The sequence below is a fragment of the Hibiscus syriacus genome, unplaced genomic scaffold (assembly GCF_006381635.1).
Source record: "Hibiscus syriacus cultivar Baekdansim isolate YM2019G1 unplaced genomic scaffold, ASM638163v2 tig00110013_pilon, whole genome shotgun sequence".
Lineage (NCBI taxonomy): Eukaryota > Viridiplantae > Streptophyta > Magnoliopsida > Malvales > Malvaceae > Hibiscus > Hibiscus syriacus.
In genome coordinates this window covers 4,503,985-4,521,268 of record NW_024062563.1, presented here as the reverse complement: position 1 = coordinate 4,521,268, position 17,284 = coordinate 4,503,985, and the positions used below count along the sequence as shown (strand labels likewise).

Below are 17,284 nucleotides of genomic sequence, written 5' to 3'. Positions count from 1 at the left end.
CAACCGCGTCATACATCCATTTGATATGCTGTGAGGCATTTTCAGCTGTTTTCCATGTCTGTCTTGTTAATTAGTCTGCTCCTTTTCGGATTATAGTGAATACAACACAAAGATTATTATTATTATTATTATTATTATTGGCTTCATCCCTATAGCAGTCAACTGCAGACAAGAACAATAATACAATATTGTCTTTCAATGGTTATAATTTTTTTTTGTTAGAGTTTAACTTGAATTCAAATTGGTTCAAATTATTTAATATATAGATATTAAGAAAGTAGGAAACTTTATTAAAATATATTTCTATTATATTTAGTTTTATTTTGTAATTAAGTATCTATCTCTATAAATCGATACTAAGGGTCGGGGTTAGAAATTAAGTTTTTCTTTCACCAAAATCCTCTTTATTTTCTTCCTTTATATTAGTGAAATTATTATTCTTTGCCAATGGTTTTTCTTTTTTGGGTTTTCCACGCAAATCCCGATGTTCTTTGTTTTTCCTTTTCGATCGTGTTTATTTGTTTACCGATAATCATCGTTCCGATATTATAACTAACTGGTACCAGAGCGTCGGGTTCAATTATGACAATAATAAAATATGATATTTCGCTATTGGATCGAAACATCATGTTCTCGCTATGGCAGGTGAAGATTCGGGATGTTCTTGCACAATTAGATCTCGACGATATAATAAAAAGATTTGATGAGAAGTCGGTAACACAATGGACGAATGAGGAAAAGCGTAATGATCATAAAACTCTTTCTCAGGTTCGTTTACACTTATCAAGTCAAATTTTACAGGATGTGTTGAAAAAAAAACAGTTGCAACTTTGTGGGCGAAATTGGAGCAACTTTGCATGCAGAAATCATTTACCAGCAAGTTGCACCTAAAACATCGTCTTTATTAGCTCAAGTTGGCGGAATATTTGTCTTTTGAAGAGCATCTGACCGCATTCAATGAAAATGTTATGATCTAGAGACTTTAGAAGTGAAGTATGATTAAAAAGATTTAGGATTGATCCTCCTATGTTGGATGCCTCCTTCCTACTCGTCTTTCAGAGATACAATCTTGTACAATCACGAAACACTCACTCTTGAAGAAGTTTACAATGGCATGCACTCGTTTGACGAGATCAAACATCTTGTATTTGGTTCCGAGCCCCATGCAGATCGTCTCGTGATGCATGAATCGACTAGCTTAGACAGTAGGAGAAAAGGCAAACATTCTTCTGATAATATTGCAAGGGGTTTATAAAAATCTTCCAACCAAGGTAAAACTTGTCACTATTGTAAAAAGAAAGGTCATGTTAAATAGGAGTGTTACAAGTTGCAAAATAAAATCAAAAGAGAAGTTGAAGAGCAGAACTCTGAGAAATCTGGTGAGGTCGGTATAGTAGAGGAGTACCATAACGGAGAACTCCTAGTTGCGGTTGACAACAACTTTATAACAAGTGATGAGTATATACTTGACTCTGGTAGTAGTTTTCATATGAATCCAAATCGTGACTTGTTTGCGTCGTCTGAAGCTCTTTCTACAAGTGATGTATTTTTGGGAAATAATATCCCTTGTAAAGTCACAGGCGTTGGCACAATCAAGATTAAGATGTTCGATGGATTGTTCGAACACTTGGTAATGTGAGACATGTTCCATATTTGAGTAGAAATCTAATTTCGTTAGGTACTCTAGATTCAAAAGGGTACAAATTCTCCAGTGAATATGGAGCTATGAAAATTTGCAAGGATTCTCTTGTTGTGTTGAAAGGGCAGAGAAAGACTACCAAGTTTTATGTTATACATGGTTCAACAGTTTTAGATAATGCAGTTGGTGTTTCATCCACCGTGTTAAAAACGCTGTTGAACAAAATAACCGTGGGCATAACGTTATGTGAAGCAGAAAAGAGTTTAATTTCGTGAACATAATGAATTTGAAGATAGAACTATCATTGATGATCAGGATTTGTTGTGCATGATATTTCTCGTGGTGAAACATTTGTGAGCAAAGTTGACACTTATGATAAACATGTCGATGTGAAGACTAAATCCAAGCCTAAAAAAAGCTTGGACTTGATCGGTGTCCGTTATTGAAGATGTGGAGAACTTGCTCGTTGAAGTGAAGAATTGTTTCTTGTTGAGTTTGGGTGTTAATCGAATTTGAGTGTTTTGCCTCGAAACCTTTGCACTTTCAGAATTCGTGTCAAGGTGGAGATTTGTTAGAGTTTGACTCGAATTCAAAGTGACACAAATTAATTAATATATAAAAATTGGGAAAACAGGAAACTCAATTTGGTTAAAAGTACAAAATTTATTAGAGTAGATTTTACTTTATTTAGTTTTCATTTGTAATCAAGTATTTATCCCTATAAATAGATACTAAGAGTCAGGTTTAGAAATTAAGTTTTTCTTTCACCAAAATCCTCTTGTATTTTATTCCTTCATATTAGTGAAATTCTTATTCTCTACCCATGGTTTTTCCCTTTTGGGTTTTCAACGTAAATCCTAGTGTTATTTGTTTTTCCTTTTCAATCGTGTTTATTTGTTTGTCAATAATCATCGTTCCGATATTAAAACAATTTTTTCTAGACTTATTTGAGTTCAATGAGTTGGTTGTTCATCCATGTTTGTGGCGCTTTATGGGAAGAGTTAAAACCTCCTACTCCTTTGCATGGCCATAATCAATATTAATTGCTCACAAAGCCTCAACTCCATGTGGAGGTGAAGTGAGAATCACTTGTCCTTGTAGGAGTGATACAAAATTGTTGGTAATGCTTCGGATACTATCCCACATTGAGTGGAAAATACTTCTTGTAAGGGTATTTATAGTATTCATTCTCTCCTATCTTGTTGAGTGATAGAGAACAAGAGATCTTGTGTGTTTTCGTGGTGACACATTTTGGAATGAAAAGGGAAAGCATAATGCTATGCAATTACATTATGCAGTAATTGACCTATCAGGTCCTCCTGTAACGTGGAAACCACAACCGAGGGAGGCTCACCAAACGTGTGTAAACCAATTGGAAAAGTCCATGCAAGTCGAGCCATGCAGTCTGCTAATTTGTTTCTCTCTCGAGGAGCAAAGGCAAATCTTGTATCCCATTGACTATGGACCATATTGACAACATGAATAGTTAGCGAAGAAATGTATCTCAAACCCTTTCTATCATACTTTCTAAGTCCAAGGAAATCTAGAATAATTTATTAGGTAATAGATGGTTGAGTGGCAAAAGAATCTTGTATGGCCAATAAGTAATGCATTTACGAGATCATTATTAATATTAAAGAAAACGTGATATAAACTAGTGTGTTTCACATTTATATATAACAAGACAAACCTCCATGAGATCAGCCTGCGCCAACCAAGAATTTACATTGGAATGGCAAAATTTGCAGATAATCTTATTTATAGACAAACACCAAAGCAACTGCTACTCATTTTATGATCATTCAAAAACTATTTTTTTGTATTCGAATAATTATGTCTGTAAAATACTACCTTTAATGACCCTAGATTATTAAAAAGAATAATGTTCAAAGCGGTGGAAGATTAGTAGACATGAGCTAAACAGTCTGGGTTGGATGGATTTGCTCATTGCTTAAATTAGCTTTGGTCAGACTAATACAGTTCAGCTAAAATATTTCAGCAAAATGCTGAAACACTCTCTCTCTATTCATGTTTTCTCAAAGTATTTCAGACACAAGTTCTTTATACATACGACACAGACAGTATATCATGATATGATATTTCCAAGATATGCAACTGAAGCTTCAATTGGGGTTTTTGTATTTTTACTTGGAGATTGTCATCTACTCGCGCTTATCCTCCTCAAGATCATCTCCGATAGCCTGCCTTTCCAACTTCATTGCCATGTCGCCACCGTTACCGGTCAATGCTATACCCTCCTCATCAGAGTCCTCACCCATCCCCTCCATGTATGCATATCTGCAAGTCCATTAGTGACCAAAACTCATTATTAGTTTTTTCTACTTAAAAAGTACAACAAGCATCTCATTGCACGTCGGCCAGCAAAATATACTTAATACACTGTCAAATCACGTACCCAGCTACTAGCTCAAAGCCATGACATCAAGGGGTGTTAAATAATAATTTATGCTGCAGCTAGCTATTTAAAGATACCTATGTTGTTTACTGGCGTCTAAGGGAATGCAAAATGAAACTACATATCGGGAATATTTCTCGAGGATGTACCATACCTACTGATCTGTTTTTGGAACAGGAAAGACAAAAACCCTAAGAGAGGAAGACAAGTACCGAAATGAATTAATCATAATTAAGTACTAGAACCATGTGTTGTTCAAATATAATTTACACAAGGAAGTTGCCATCACAGACCTGCTTGTATAAGCAAGATATTTTTCAGGTAAATATAAATGTCAACTATCAGTTACTGAAATGCACAAACTGCAAATAGCAGATATCAACGTGTACCTTGTTGGGTTACGTGAAGGAGCCCAGAGAACACATATGACAACCAAGAGAGCGTACGCAAGCATGTTCCAGAAAGCCGGGATGATCCATGCAATTTGCCAAAACTCACTAAGCGGATTGTTCGCATTGAAGTATAGCTGAGCCAAGAGAATTCAGAGGAGTTTCAATAATTCTTGTCTATTTTTTACTTTGCTTTTTTCTTCTCAGCTCTTTTGGATGTTCACGCATGAGCTGAGAAAAGGAAAAGTAGGGGTGGGGTGATAAAAGTATGCACAGATATGATGGAAACAGAAAATTACACAATATCAAACTTCACTAAGCTGCTGTTTGACACAAAGATTCATGAATCTATTGGCATGCCTCAGAACTCTGAAGAAGAAATCTCTAGTACCACAATTAGCACACAAGAAACCTCTCTGCACTCCCATGCCTCTAGACCTTTATTTTTTGTTTTATTTGGAACACATCTTGCAGGAAAGTCATTCCCGCAAGGAGAAATTGCCATCTTACCTTCGCATGGGATGAATAGGGTGTGACAGCTGAGAAAAGAGTTGATGTAGATAGTACAACTAGTTGTATCAATAATAGTAAACACTCAATTATAACGGGTGCCTATTGTTTCCATTTGCAGATGTATTAGCAGATGTAACTAAGCTCGGTTGTTTTTGGAAGATTTAGATTAAGTAGGACCAAAATGGAGATCATATTTCAATATAGGTAAGAATGAGAGTGATGGTGGAGTACTGGAGTTAGTAGAAAATCACGAAATTCCTTAAACCGATCGTTTTTAGTAATTTGCTTGACGGACAAATAACAAAATATACAATTTTAAGATGGTAGGTGGCAATGATTGAAAATAATTTGAGAAAAAGGTGACTTAAAATGTTCAATCTGTACAGTATAGAGATATGGATGCTTTGGCACATAAAAGTTATTTGATTCAACTAGGTAGAATGAGAAGAGATAGAGTAGACGTAGAATGAAGATTATATTGACGGAACCACAAAGAAGGATTTAGATTGTTTATATCATTAAGAAAATTTAGCCCTTAAAAGTGCAATAATGGATATATTGAATAATATATCCTGTGCCAACTAGGAAGTAATATTACCTCAAAGCCGATCCAAGCAATAGAAAGCAACACAGACACGGCAAGTGCATTAGTAAACTTTCGGTATAACTCCAATTTTGCCAAGTTTCTCCGCATCTACTCCCAAGAAACAGTAGAACAAATGGAAATAAATAGATGTTTTAAAAGTTGTTGCAGTTTAGATAAATAATATAGCTGGTATGAATAACTTAAAATTTCAAAAGAAAATCAACTTATTTATACAGAGCCTATTACAGCAAGGAAATTTCTTGTAACTGAACACCCTACAAATACAGCAGCAAGGCTCAATGAATTTGAATTCTAATAGAGCTTCACGCCATGTTGGCAGATACATACATTTCCTATTAATGTCTATCTGTTTATCCATCTATCATTATGCATCTATAATAAGTAATGATAGTTTCAAGTGAAAAGAATCATACCTGAAGTTTCTCCAAAGTTTTTGACAGTGATGAGAAAATCCATAGAATAAAACAAGCATCCAAAAAGGCAACAGGAAGCACCAAAAATAACTTTGCTTTCCCAGAAAAGTCATTAATGTTCCCCAAATGTTCTACTAGCTCAAGTGCCTCCGTCGCAACGAAATATATCAGCCCAAGCAGAACTACTTTGGCTGTTAAGCCACCGAGTGTTGGCCTCACAACACCAAAGCCCATGGAAACCACCAAAAGAAGAAGGCGAGATAAAGTTTTCTTGACAGAGACAAATGTCACCGCCCACAATGTGATACCCATTGGTCTGGCACCGGTTGAATTAAAATTAGAATATTCAAAGTACCAGACAGCCATTTCACACATTCCAAGAGCAATAACAAGGGTGATATGGTAGTGCAAATGAATGATATCCTTCCAAAACTGAACAAACCTTAGAAACCAGGCAAGACCAAGCACAAGGTAAGCCAAAGACATAAAACCATAAAATGTCATCAAAGGAGCCATCTTCCCAGGTAAATAACCATTGGGGTTCTTCCACACAGTCCTTCCTTTAATAAGAGTACCCTTGAGTTGGGGATCACAGATCATAAAGTATAGGTAGTACATCCCAGTGCTGTTTATCTCAACCGTTTCGAAATCCATTTTAGCTTCTTCATTGGTTCCTTGGAAAAAGGTCTTAATCCGTTTAGGCCACCCAAAGTTGTCCGGGTTATTTTGGATGATAACCTCACCTAGCTTGCAGGACCCTTGGTCCGCTAGTTGTTTGTTGCAGCAAATGGCATCGGACTTTAAAGAAGCCCCTCCAATCCTTTCTCTATCTTTAACCTCAAGTATGATTGCTTCCACTAATCCCGTGTTCTGCTGCATTTCCTGCTGGCTTTTCGCAGACTCTTTCGGCCTCAAAAAGGTGACCGAATCAAAACTGAAAATGTACTAATAATTATAGTAACATAAAAAACCCTTACTAAATTAACCAAGACAAATCAATTTGTTAATTAAATAGTGGTTAGGGTTTCAAACTGGAAGGAGCATAATCATACTAGTACATGAAATGATGACTAATTCTCAATGTGAATCAATGTCCAAAGCAACAAAAATAAAATTTCTTATTCAATTAAAGAAAATATTAAACGAATGAACAGTGAAGATAATTCAAAAGCACCTGACGATGGACTTTCCCTTGAAAGATGGTTTGGTTTCCGAAGAAGAATCAGTGGTGGGTTCATGGAGCTTAGAAGCATAGAGACCTTCACTTCCTCCATGGAAAAAGAAAGCATTTGCTTTGGGGCTAAAAGCTTCCATTCTATACTCGTGAATGGAAGCATCAACATTTGAGAAGCAAAGAAACAAACCAGCAAACACAAAAAAGGCAATCTTAATCCTTCTTCCCCTTTGAAATTGCCTCTGCCTCATTTTTTTGCAGCAGTGTTTCTCGATCTTCGTTTTTGTCTAGAGGTGTTGGGAATTTTGGCGTCGTGCTTCTGGAAATTAGTAAAGAAAGAAACAGTAACTGGCGCAACAGCAATACTAGTAATGAGTCGCAGGGGAAGACTGCGACTTGGCATCTTCTTTTTGTTACCTTATTATTCATCGGCCCAATATTCGGACTTTAATATGAAATTTCTCGGTTAGGTTCTGCATGAGCCCATTCAACATTACCATTGCTGGGTTTTTTCCCAATAGGCCACTCAAGTTTTTTATTTAGCCCATTAGGACACTGTTTTTTATTTTAAAGAATACAGTAAAAGCTACAATGATTCCAGAATTCTTCATCTTGAGGTGACGAGTTCGGTGAGATATATTAATTTAATAGGTCTGAATAAGTGAGCCCCACGTAGGTCATTTATTTATTAAAATTAAAGAGAGTTGTCACCTAGACATGACGAGTCCGTTTAAAAAAATTTAAAAATTGTAAAAAAAATAATAATATTAAAACTGAAAAAAAAAGAACTCGTCACCTTAAGGTGACAAGTTCAATTGAATTCAAAAAAAATATATGTTGGTCAATGGACAACAACGGTCACATGGCAACGGTCACCATGGAACCTCTATATTAAATAAATAAATAAATTAAAAAGTAAAGTAATAATTTGATTAAAAAATAGTGTTTACAAACTAATATGCACATAATATAATTTATTTATATTTTCGAAGTTCTCAACGATGCCGAGGAGTGGTCGAATGATAATGGCGCGGAGCTCATCCAATACACTAGGGTCATCAACCTTGATCGTCCTCATCCTCCTCCTCGATTTCATCTTGGTTTGATTGTTCAAAAAGAGGCATAGTTAACACACTCTGAGATCCATTTTCAAAATACGATGATGGGCTTATGGTATTTGATGCCATCATTGTCGTTACTGAATCAACTTGGCTACCTTGTTGATTATATATGATATGATCTCATTCACCATCACTCGCATGTTCTGCCGAAGATGCTTGAGTGTGTTTTATTGCATTCTACGAAGGTCCAACCCAAGTCGGTTGAGTCTTAGTTGAAGTATGATATGCAGTATATAAACCAAAACTAGCCTGAGATGCATAATAGTAATCTTCAGATGCAAATGTTGTAGAATAAGAAGAAGATAACGGTGATTTCTTTAATTTAGCAAATATGGTCTTTTGTTGTTCACATTCTACACTTTCTTTCGATGTCGTCAGATATGGTTTCCCATTTACTTTGTAATTTCAGAGATAGAGAGAATGATTGAAATATATGTCGATCGATGTAATATCATAACGCAGGGAGATCGATAGGCGATGTTGATTCTATTGCTCAATGCAAACAGTGTGTTTCCTCGGTCAATTTTCGGTATGTTTCCCACGCGTATCAATTATATGAAGCGCGTCTATGTCCCATATTTGCGTAGGAATAGGTTGATGAGACTCAAACTATTGCAACACCCTATCAGCGATGTGCATCTCAACAATCAGAAAATGTAATAATAGAGTCATTGCACACCATAAATCAGACCCATCATAAAATTTTGGTGACAATAACCGGTAGATCTCTTCATTGCAATACGGAAGCCAAGAAACCTATAAATATTAATTATAAAAGTTAGTATATATAAAGTTAAACAATTTCAAAAAAATAATAAAAGAACTAACATTTATCGCATGTCGACTAGCGATGTCAATCCTCATCCGTCTATCATTTTTAGTAGCACCCGGTGTCGACGCCATTTTTCGCCCGGGCAGGGAAAGATCGATACCGACTTGGGGGTTTTTTATTTGAAAAGAATTTCGAAATGTGAGGAGTCGCCACCAATCATTTAAGGTGCGATTGGGACACCATAAAAATAGGTGATTTTAATAAAACATTTTATTTTTATTAAAATACTAAGTTTTAGGGTCTGCGAAAAATCTAGAAATTAAATTCGAGAGTTAGTTACGCATGGGGAAAGATTAGCACCCCACAAGCGCCCAAAAATTGGTACCTAGTTGATTACCCTAGATTTAAAATCATAAATTTTGAGTTCGATCTTTATTTAATTTGAAAATCATTACAGATGCAAAGTTGAAAAGGGCATTTGTTTATTAAGGCCGATAGCATTCGCCCCTAGCATAAATGCGGGAGATCAGCTATTGTGCCTAATAACCTGACATTGTCTTAATTTTAAAAACTTGCGGGAGATATACCATTAATTCCCTAATAAGTGAACATTGCATTGGGTTTTAAAAGTGCAATCAAACAAATTTTATTCATCCTAATTAACTAAGGGTAATTTAAGGCTCTCTCTATCATGAAGTGTTGAATTATGAAAGTTAAAGAGCCTAAAGGCACAAACCTAGAAGTGTAGGTTCTAATATTAACTCTATTTGATTTTTAAACCAATTATTGAATTAAATAACCGAGATGGTCCCTCGAGCATTTACGCGAGGGCCGACTCAAATTAATACCTACATTAAGGGACTAAGTTTGAAATTAAGCATAAAATGAAGGTTCTAAAATATTAACCTATTTAATTTTAGTTATTTGTGCGATTTGAATAATTAATTCGGAACCTCGAGCAAAAGCGAGAACCAAATTAAAAATTCACCTAAATTTAAAAATTAATTACGAATCTAATAATTAAGGAGTTGAGGGACTAAATTAAAATTAATATTAAGGTAAAGGCTAGGAATAAGTAATTATAATATCATATACTCTCAATGTAAGATATATATAAACTAATAAAATGTGTTCGATAGATTCATAAATAAAAACATGTAATATATACATAATACAAGTAAATAATATATGATATATTGAATAAATATAAAATATAATTTGAATATAATAGTAACATATATACCTAATCACCACATTTAATGATATGTATTATAAAAATAAAAGAAAATCTTAAATATATATATATATATTCACGTGAATATGAGGGAATAACTTTTAATCCTATGCAATTAATATAAACATACATGTACAGTATAAACATATATTTAACATGCAATTAATGTTTACCTATTACCATGAAGTAAATGCCAACGTAAATATGGAGAATAATTTTTAATGGGTAAATATTAAAGGAAACGATTATAAATGCTAACATGATTCTAAAATGGATGGAAAGTAAGCTTATTTGGTAATTACATGTAAATAAAGGAAACTAAAATAAATGTAGAACTTAAATATACAAAATCTGAATATAGGAATAAAATAGTAAACTTGATTAAATTAATAAAAAATAAATGATCATAATTATATTAACTAAGTAAACAAAAATATAGATTAAAATTAAAAGGTAAGAAATTAAAGGCTAGAACAATAAATACAAAAAAAGGTAAAGTGCTGAAATTATGGACTAAAATATAAAAATACGTGAAAAATACAGAGACCTAAAGATAAGTATACATTTTATTTAAGCCTAAAATAATCTGTTTAACTAAAAAAGAAATATTACAAAATAAGTTCACACAAATTAAAATAAAATTAAAAGGTCACTACACATGACCAAAGTGTAGAAACACGTATAACTTAAAGGGACTAAAAAAAATTTATCAAAAAATATATAACATGCAAATAAAAGGAAAAATAATAGTTTTGATCCTTACAGGTGATCATAATGCAAAAACATACTAAAAGAGGGGGATCTCAACATGATTTCCCTTAAACTTCTTTTATAAATACCAACTCCCTTTTTTTCATTTTAAACCCAAAACAGAAAAAAAAAACCCCTATAAATGCTCTCCCCTCTCTCCTCGGCCGGTCCACTGTCGGCTACCCCGAACTAGCTCCAGACGCCGTCCGGCCGCCACACACGGTTGACAGAAAACCCAAAACATCCCAAAACGTCCAAAAAAAAATGTAGATCCACCAGCCTAGACTACCTAAAAAATCGACTCAAACTCTTTGACTTCCCCGACTCCTGTGACCTCCGACGGAGCCCCCTCTCGACACAAGGTAACTCGATCTAATCTTCTTTTATTTTAGTGCATTTTTTACTGTAAAAAAATGGACCGACATGTCATTGACGTTTTCTCCAGCGTCTAGCCCAAAGACTAAAAAATCCCTTCATAGATTTCAATTATACAAGGCCTGCCTGCTAGTCCCTTATGTGTGTCTTGGCTTGCCCTTGGGATTCAAAAGAATAAGGAACTCCTATGGAGTCTTAGTTTTTAATTGAAATAGAAATGGTCACAAATCAATTCAATCATCATGGCAAAGTTTCCACATGCATAACAAGGACAAGAGTGGACAAATAAGCACAAGCACAAAAACTAATCAGGTCCAACTTGAGTTGCATATGAATTCGGGTTGAACCGGGTCCTTGCAGATGCTGAGGGCCATAAAATCCTCTACTCCAAAACCAAGTGCTTTGTATCGATACTCATGCTGTCATTTCCGTTATCCATGACTAGAAAGTATAAAATAATATATGTTCAAAGAACATTCACAATCATTTAATAATAAATGCTAGCATTCACGATGCTCAAACCCGATATCTCAAAGAATAATAATAGTTCTTTTATCACCGATGTCGTTTTACTTGTGTACAAGAGAAGAACACATCATTCGAAGTCGAGGCCAAAAACATTTTTTTCCACTTAACGTATTGTATTATATGATACATTCTTAAAATGTTACATGATTTTTCTATAACTAAAAAAATAGATTGATATAATATGTGTAACAATTGACTTAAAAATCAATTAAAATAATATAATATTTTAAATATTAAAATGATAAAAAAATGAAAATATCATCTTAACCTAAATAATAATATAATATGTGAGATATTTGGGTATCCCATTGGTGACTAAAAAGCTGGCAGAAAAGGATTGTCGCTCTCTCATTGAGAAGATAAAGGACAAGTTGAATTTGTGGGTTAACAGGCACCTAAGCTTTGCTGGTAGATTGCAGTTGATCCGCGCTGTTTTATTCAACATTGCAAATTATTGGTGTAGGCAGGTTATGCTTCCTCAAGGGGTGATAAAGAAAATCGAGCAACTTTGTTCTCGTTTCTTCTGGAAAGGAGCTGATGTGTCTGCAAAGGGAGCCCGAGTCAGCTGGAGGCAGATTTGTTTATTAAAATCTGAAGGTGGCCTGGGTGTTTTTGATCTAGGTGGTTGGAACAAGGCTTGCTTTGTGAAGTTGATAAGAAATTTGCTGGCTGATGATGGATCCTTATGAGTGGCTTGGACTCATTCCTACGTGATTAAGGGGGCTGACTTCTGGCGATAGAAGAGCTGTCTAATTTTGTTGTGTAATCTGAGGTGGCCATGTGAATGTTTTGAACCAAAATGGACAATGTGATAATGATAGGAAAGTCTATTAATTGAATTCTAATCAAGTTTGTTTGTTTGATATATATATATATATATATATATATATATATATATGTAAAGTGGAACGGACGCGGAACCAACTCTGTCCAAACATGGCTATGCTCTTTTTTAGCATTTAAATAAATCTAAGCATGTGTATATTTTATCAAAAAAAAAAAAAGTGTATATATGTACCCACCTTCGAGATTGTGGTTCATAATTATATAGGTACGAATCAAAAGATCAAAGTTGTGATTCTTTGGGTTCTTAGGTTTGAATACTGAATGTTAAGGTACATGTATTCGATCTTAAATGATTGAGAATTATTTTTGAACATATGATATCTTGTATTTATCCTAAATTAATAGAAAGAGATTTATATAATTTATCTATTTTAATCATAAATTCTAAAATCTAAAACTTCAAACCTTAAAACATAAATTCTTAATCATGTGTAGACTCTAAATCATATCCTTAAATACTAAAATAAATAAAATTATGTAAATTCTAATTTAAACTTTATATAAAAGGGTTTTTTAATATAAATGATAATTTGACTCAATTTTCTTTTGAAAAACTAATATTTCACATGTCTCCTAATTTAGTAATAACTTTTTTCTGTTAAACTTTATTTATTAATTTCTAAAAAATAGAATTGTAACTTTCATTGCAATAAATTATTATCTTTATGTAATATCAAGTTTGCCACTATACTTTGTTTGGTGATGCATTGCACTTCTGATACTAAGATAAACTTGACACTATATTTTAATTCAATTTTAAATGTCGTCCCTTCACTTTTTTATTATTGAATTATATCATTAAAATTTGATTTTTGATCAAATTGTCCAAAGTCAATAATTAATGATAAATTTTAATCATAGGAAAAAACCAAAATTGATGGCAAAGTTCAATAAAAATCATACTAGTTACAAATTTCAATTGTAACCACAAATTAGATCATAATATCAAGCTTAGTGAAAAACGTCAATACTCAAATTGAGTTTAATGATAACAAATTTACCTTTTAGCCCTAGAATATCAAAATGCTAAAAATGTGATTTGTTATATACAACCTTTGCATAAAACAACACTTTCCATCTCAATTGTAACCTTCGCATACAAGCAAGCATAGATAAGGCATTCCAAGAATTACAATTATATATTAACAACCAACACTTTCCATCTCAATGCAAACAAAGCTCTCAACTCACAACAACACAAACAAAAGGCTATGTTCATTGCAGATGCTCCGAAACCGGTAACCTCACCGATGTCAATTCCGATAACTCCCCATCGAATCCAAAATGGCAGTAATCTTCTTCTGCAACTCTGGCTTGTTTGCTCCAACAAGCTTGTCAATTTGCTGCCCATCTTTCAGAAAGAAAAATGTAGGAGTGGCTTTAACATCCCATGAAGTGCTGAAATCCTGTAATCACAAATCAAATTTTCCCACTTCACAACTAACACATGAATAATAAGAATAATACTTCTCCCCAGAGGTCACAGGTTCAAGCAGCAGCTACGTTTGCAGTGTGCGTGCGTTATCAATAGGCTAGGAAAACATCTAAAGAGATACTACCTTGTTATCATCTCAGACTATTCAAATAATAATAATAATAATAATAAGAATACCAGTCGTGTGCCTGCCCATTTGGGGTCCTATATATTTGTTACACCTAGCCAAATTTGTTTTTATGCAAGGGCACTAAGATCTTGCTTCAGAAAATTCCACTAACAGTACCAAAGTGTAAATTCTGACTTGTGAGGATATGTTCCATTATCCGTATCATATTACTCATGCATCATCACTAGCTGCACGGATTAAAGAAATAAAATGGCAGGTGGCAGGTAGACATTTCGATACTTACGGTTAGTTCATCAACATCTATCAACAAGAACATCAGAGAAGAGTGCTTCTCTGAGAGTTCACAATAAAATGGTGCAAGCATTCTACAAGGGCCACACCATGTTGCGCTGAAGTTTGCAATAACCTGATAAATCATTAGGCTTTAGACATTAGATAAATCAAGGCCTTCATAAAGATGAAAGGCATAAAAGTGAACTAAGAGCAAGTATACTTTCCAGACAACGGTAAGGAGAGAGGAATCCAAAATATTAAAAAAGTCCCAATGATATTTTCATGCATAGAAGCTACCTCATTAATGTAATACAAAAAGTATTTGAAAAATTCACATTCCAGACAAATTACAGAGTAACCAAAATTTCACAGGGCCTCATCTATAACTTAAAACTATAGACAGGAAGAAGAAAACGAAATCACAGAAAACTCTCATTATTCTATGAAACCATGTTCCTGGTTATTATGTTTATCTCAGAGAAAAATATTTTACAGAGCTTTTCCTGACTAAGAATCGGTTATTGTTGATTAGTTCTTTAGAGGAGATTTTCATGGTAAACATTGTAGCGTCATGGATATAGATAGCTATCCACATGTCGAATTTTCATGTGTGATATCAGATTAAAACATATAAGTTTTTACTCCGAAAGGGTATAGAAATTAACATGTAACTAAAAAGAGATATAACATGGCATTAAACAAAGAGAGGTTTGAGAAATGAAGGGAAAATCCTCTAGCATAGTTACCCCTGTTCTGTTACCTTGCCCGAGTAGAAAGTATTAAGAAACTTACAATCTTGCCATCTCTCTTTGCTTCAGACAACTTCTGATCCCAATCCTCTTTGGAGGTAACACGGTGCACATTTCCACCGACAAACTCAACAACTTCATCCGAATCGGCTCCATCGGACTTATCCTACAAGTATCACAGGTATCGTACAACTTTAGCAAGGTAGTAACTAATAACCCATGCAGGATCACAATCGACATTGAGACAACAAAAATGTTGGTAAACACTATATTTGTTAGTTATAAGAACACATCATTAACAAAACCACGACCATCATTTAACTCATCATAGTGTTGTGAATGTCATTCTCAAACAGCACCCTGTTCCCCAAGGTAAGGCATTAGAATCTTGAGAAACACTCTCTAAGACATTGGAGATGTCACTAGTATACTGAAATGCTTGTTTTCTTTTCTATAAATAAAAAAGTTCTATTTTCCTATCAGTAATTCTAAAAATAAAAGTTAAAAGGAACAAAGAGAACTAGAAAATCAGTTCACCAGACAAACTACAAAATACATATACTAAACGCATGTATAAAATACTTTTTTATAAACTGAAATAAAATAGTTTTGGTCTATTATTAGCATGAACAGATTGCAACAAACACAAGAAAAGGAACAAAATCCCATGGCTTCATAAGAACATAAACAAATTCAGTTTCAGTTTCCAAGAATTGGTAGGAGCAATATATTCTTCTTCTTAGAGCTCTTGAAAATTTAGTTTTCTTATTTAAAGCTGTCGAATAATCATCATCATGACGCTGTGCCTTTCCATCGAAAAATTCTACATGTCCGATAATGAAAGTAAAGTATCAGCAAATTTTGATCTTAAAATGTTTCAGAATTTTATAGTATATTTAATTAAAGATCCATTACATTTTGGCCAACAAAATGTAAATAACATGTGCTAAACGCACTTACCCTAGAGAAGCACTGTCCCATATTTTAAAAAATTGCGGAAATGCGATCTGCGGCAATCGATAAGAACCCTGGAAAGACATCAAAGTCAAGAAATCGGAGACTAAGTCCATGACAAATAAACAATTTGATAATCAATTTATAGACAAAAATCAATCAATCTTAAAACAAGTTTAGATAAAATCCGTTCTACTTCTACTTCCACACCCACAATAAACTAAAAAGGCATGTATTTACATTTCTGAACAAATTACAGTCCATTCTAATTTCCAAACCCAGAAATTACGAGTACACAGAACCATATCATGCTGTTTGCTTTCTCAGATCTTTTCCATAAATCAAAAGAAAATTCTCCAAAAAATGAAATTTCCATTGGATTGAACAAATAGTCAAAATGCAACAGAAATTCCAACATAACTTTCGACTTTTCACTTGAATTATCAGAATTTTAATCTTTTAGTTCTTTTTTTCTTTTAACATAAACCAATAAAGGAAAAGAGCATTAAAAGAGTAATCTGAAAGTACTCCATAAAGGGAAACAGATAGAGAAAGCCAGATGGAACGCAAGCTAAGAAAATTGATTATACATATATAAAAAAGAATGCATCGATTAGCAACTCAGAACAAAGCGACGGCAAATTCACCTGTAAAAATTAAGGGTGGATTTTCCGAACAGATTATGACCAATAACAACTAATGAAAAATTGCCAGTTTTAAGGGATCATATTCAAGGCAGAAATTAAAGAAAGAAGCACCAAACACACAAATTAGGGTATAAAAAGCTAATGAAATTTCTGAGAAATCAATAAAGGAAAGAAAGTTGAAAGAAAAACCCAAAGTAGCGAACAGAAATGGGGCAAGCTGAAGAGTGGAAGGACTGACCTACGGCTGTTGCACTCAGATACTTGCCCCTTTTTCCTATCTGAAATTACTTATATGCCCAAAACCAATGCTTTTCACTGT

General features: G+C 33.9%; 2 protein-coding genes across 4 annotated transcripts; both read right to left on the bottom strand.

The window, feature by feature from the left end:
- Window positions 1-3,551: 3,551 nt before the first annotated feature.
- Window positions 3,552-7,509, bottom strand: LOC120212589 (transmembrane protein 87B-like). The gene is made up of 5 exons (XM_039210852.1): window positions 7,152-7,509; window positions 5,978-6,911; window positions 5,556-5,651; window positions 4,445-4,581; window positions 3,552-3,937 (listed from the first exon to the last, which is right to left on the bottom strand). Exons 1-5 carry the CDS (start codon window positions 7,400-7,402, stop codon window positions 3,802-3,804), a joined length of 1,554 nt encoding a protein of 517 aa, XP_039066783.1. The 5' UTR covers window positions 7,403-7,509; the 3' UTR covers window positions 3,552-3,801.
- Window positions 7,510-13,854: 6,345 nt separating this feature from the next.
- LOC120212588 (thioredoxin H9-like) lies at window positions 13,855-17,227 on the bottom strand. Of its 3 annotated transcripts, none has more exons than XM_039210851.1 (5): window positions 17,204-17,227; window positions 16,325-16,392; window positions 15,408-15,530; window positions 14,626-14,748; window positions 13,855-14,183 (listed from the first exon to the last, which is right to left on the bottom strand). In XM_039210851.1, the coding sequence occupies exons 2-5, from the start codon at window positions 16,343-16,345 to the stop codon at window positions 14,031-14,033; spliced, it is 420 nt and encodes a 139-aa protein (XP_039066782.1). In that variant the 5' UTR covers window positions 16,346-16,392; window positions 17,204-17,227; the 3' UTR covers window positions 13,855-14,030. The 3 variants fall into 3 exon arrangements, with proteins under 3 accessions (XP_039066782.1, XP_039066781.1, XP_039066779.1); XM_039210850.1 differs by lacking the exon at window positions 17,204-17,227 and adding an exon at window positions 17,155-17,173; XM_039210848.1 differs by lacking the exon at window positions 17,204-17,227 and adding an exon at window positions 16,966-17,069.
- Between the last annotated feature and the right edge of the window lie 57 nt (window positions 17,228-17,284).

Excerpts from the sequence above, each read along its gene's own strand:
- LOC120212589 (XM_039210852.1), bottom strand. The coding sequence starts at position 7,402 with ATGAGGCAGAGGCAATTTCAAAGGGGAAGAAGGATTAAGATTGCCTTT. Across the intron at positions 5,652-5,977 it reads AAACTTTGGAGAAACTTCAG|ATGCGGAGAAACTTGGCAAA; the intron begins GTATGATTCTTT and ends TCTTGGGAGTAG. Across the intron at positions 3,938-4,444 it reads CCTTCACGTAACCCAACAAG|ATATGCATACATGGAGGGGA; the intron begins GTACACGTTGAT and ends ATGGACTTGCAG.
- LOC120212588 (XM_039210851.1), bottom strand. The coding sequence starts at position 16,345 with ATGGGACAGTGCTTCTCTAGG. Across the intron at positions 15,531-16,324 it reads TGGGACAGTGCTTCTCTAGG|GATAAGTCCGATGGAGCCGA; the intron begins GTAAGTGCGTTT and ends TGATACTTGTAG. Across the intron at positions 14,749-15,407 it reads CAAAGAGAGATGGCAAGATT|GTTATTGCAAACTTCAGCGC; the intron begins GTAAGTTTCTTA and ends ATGATTTATCAG.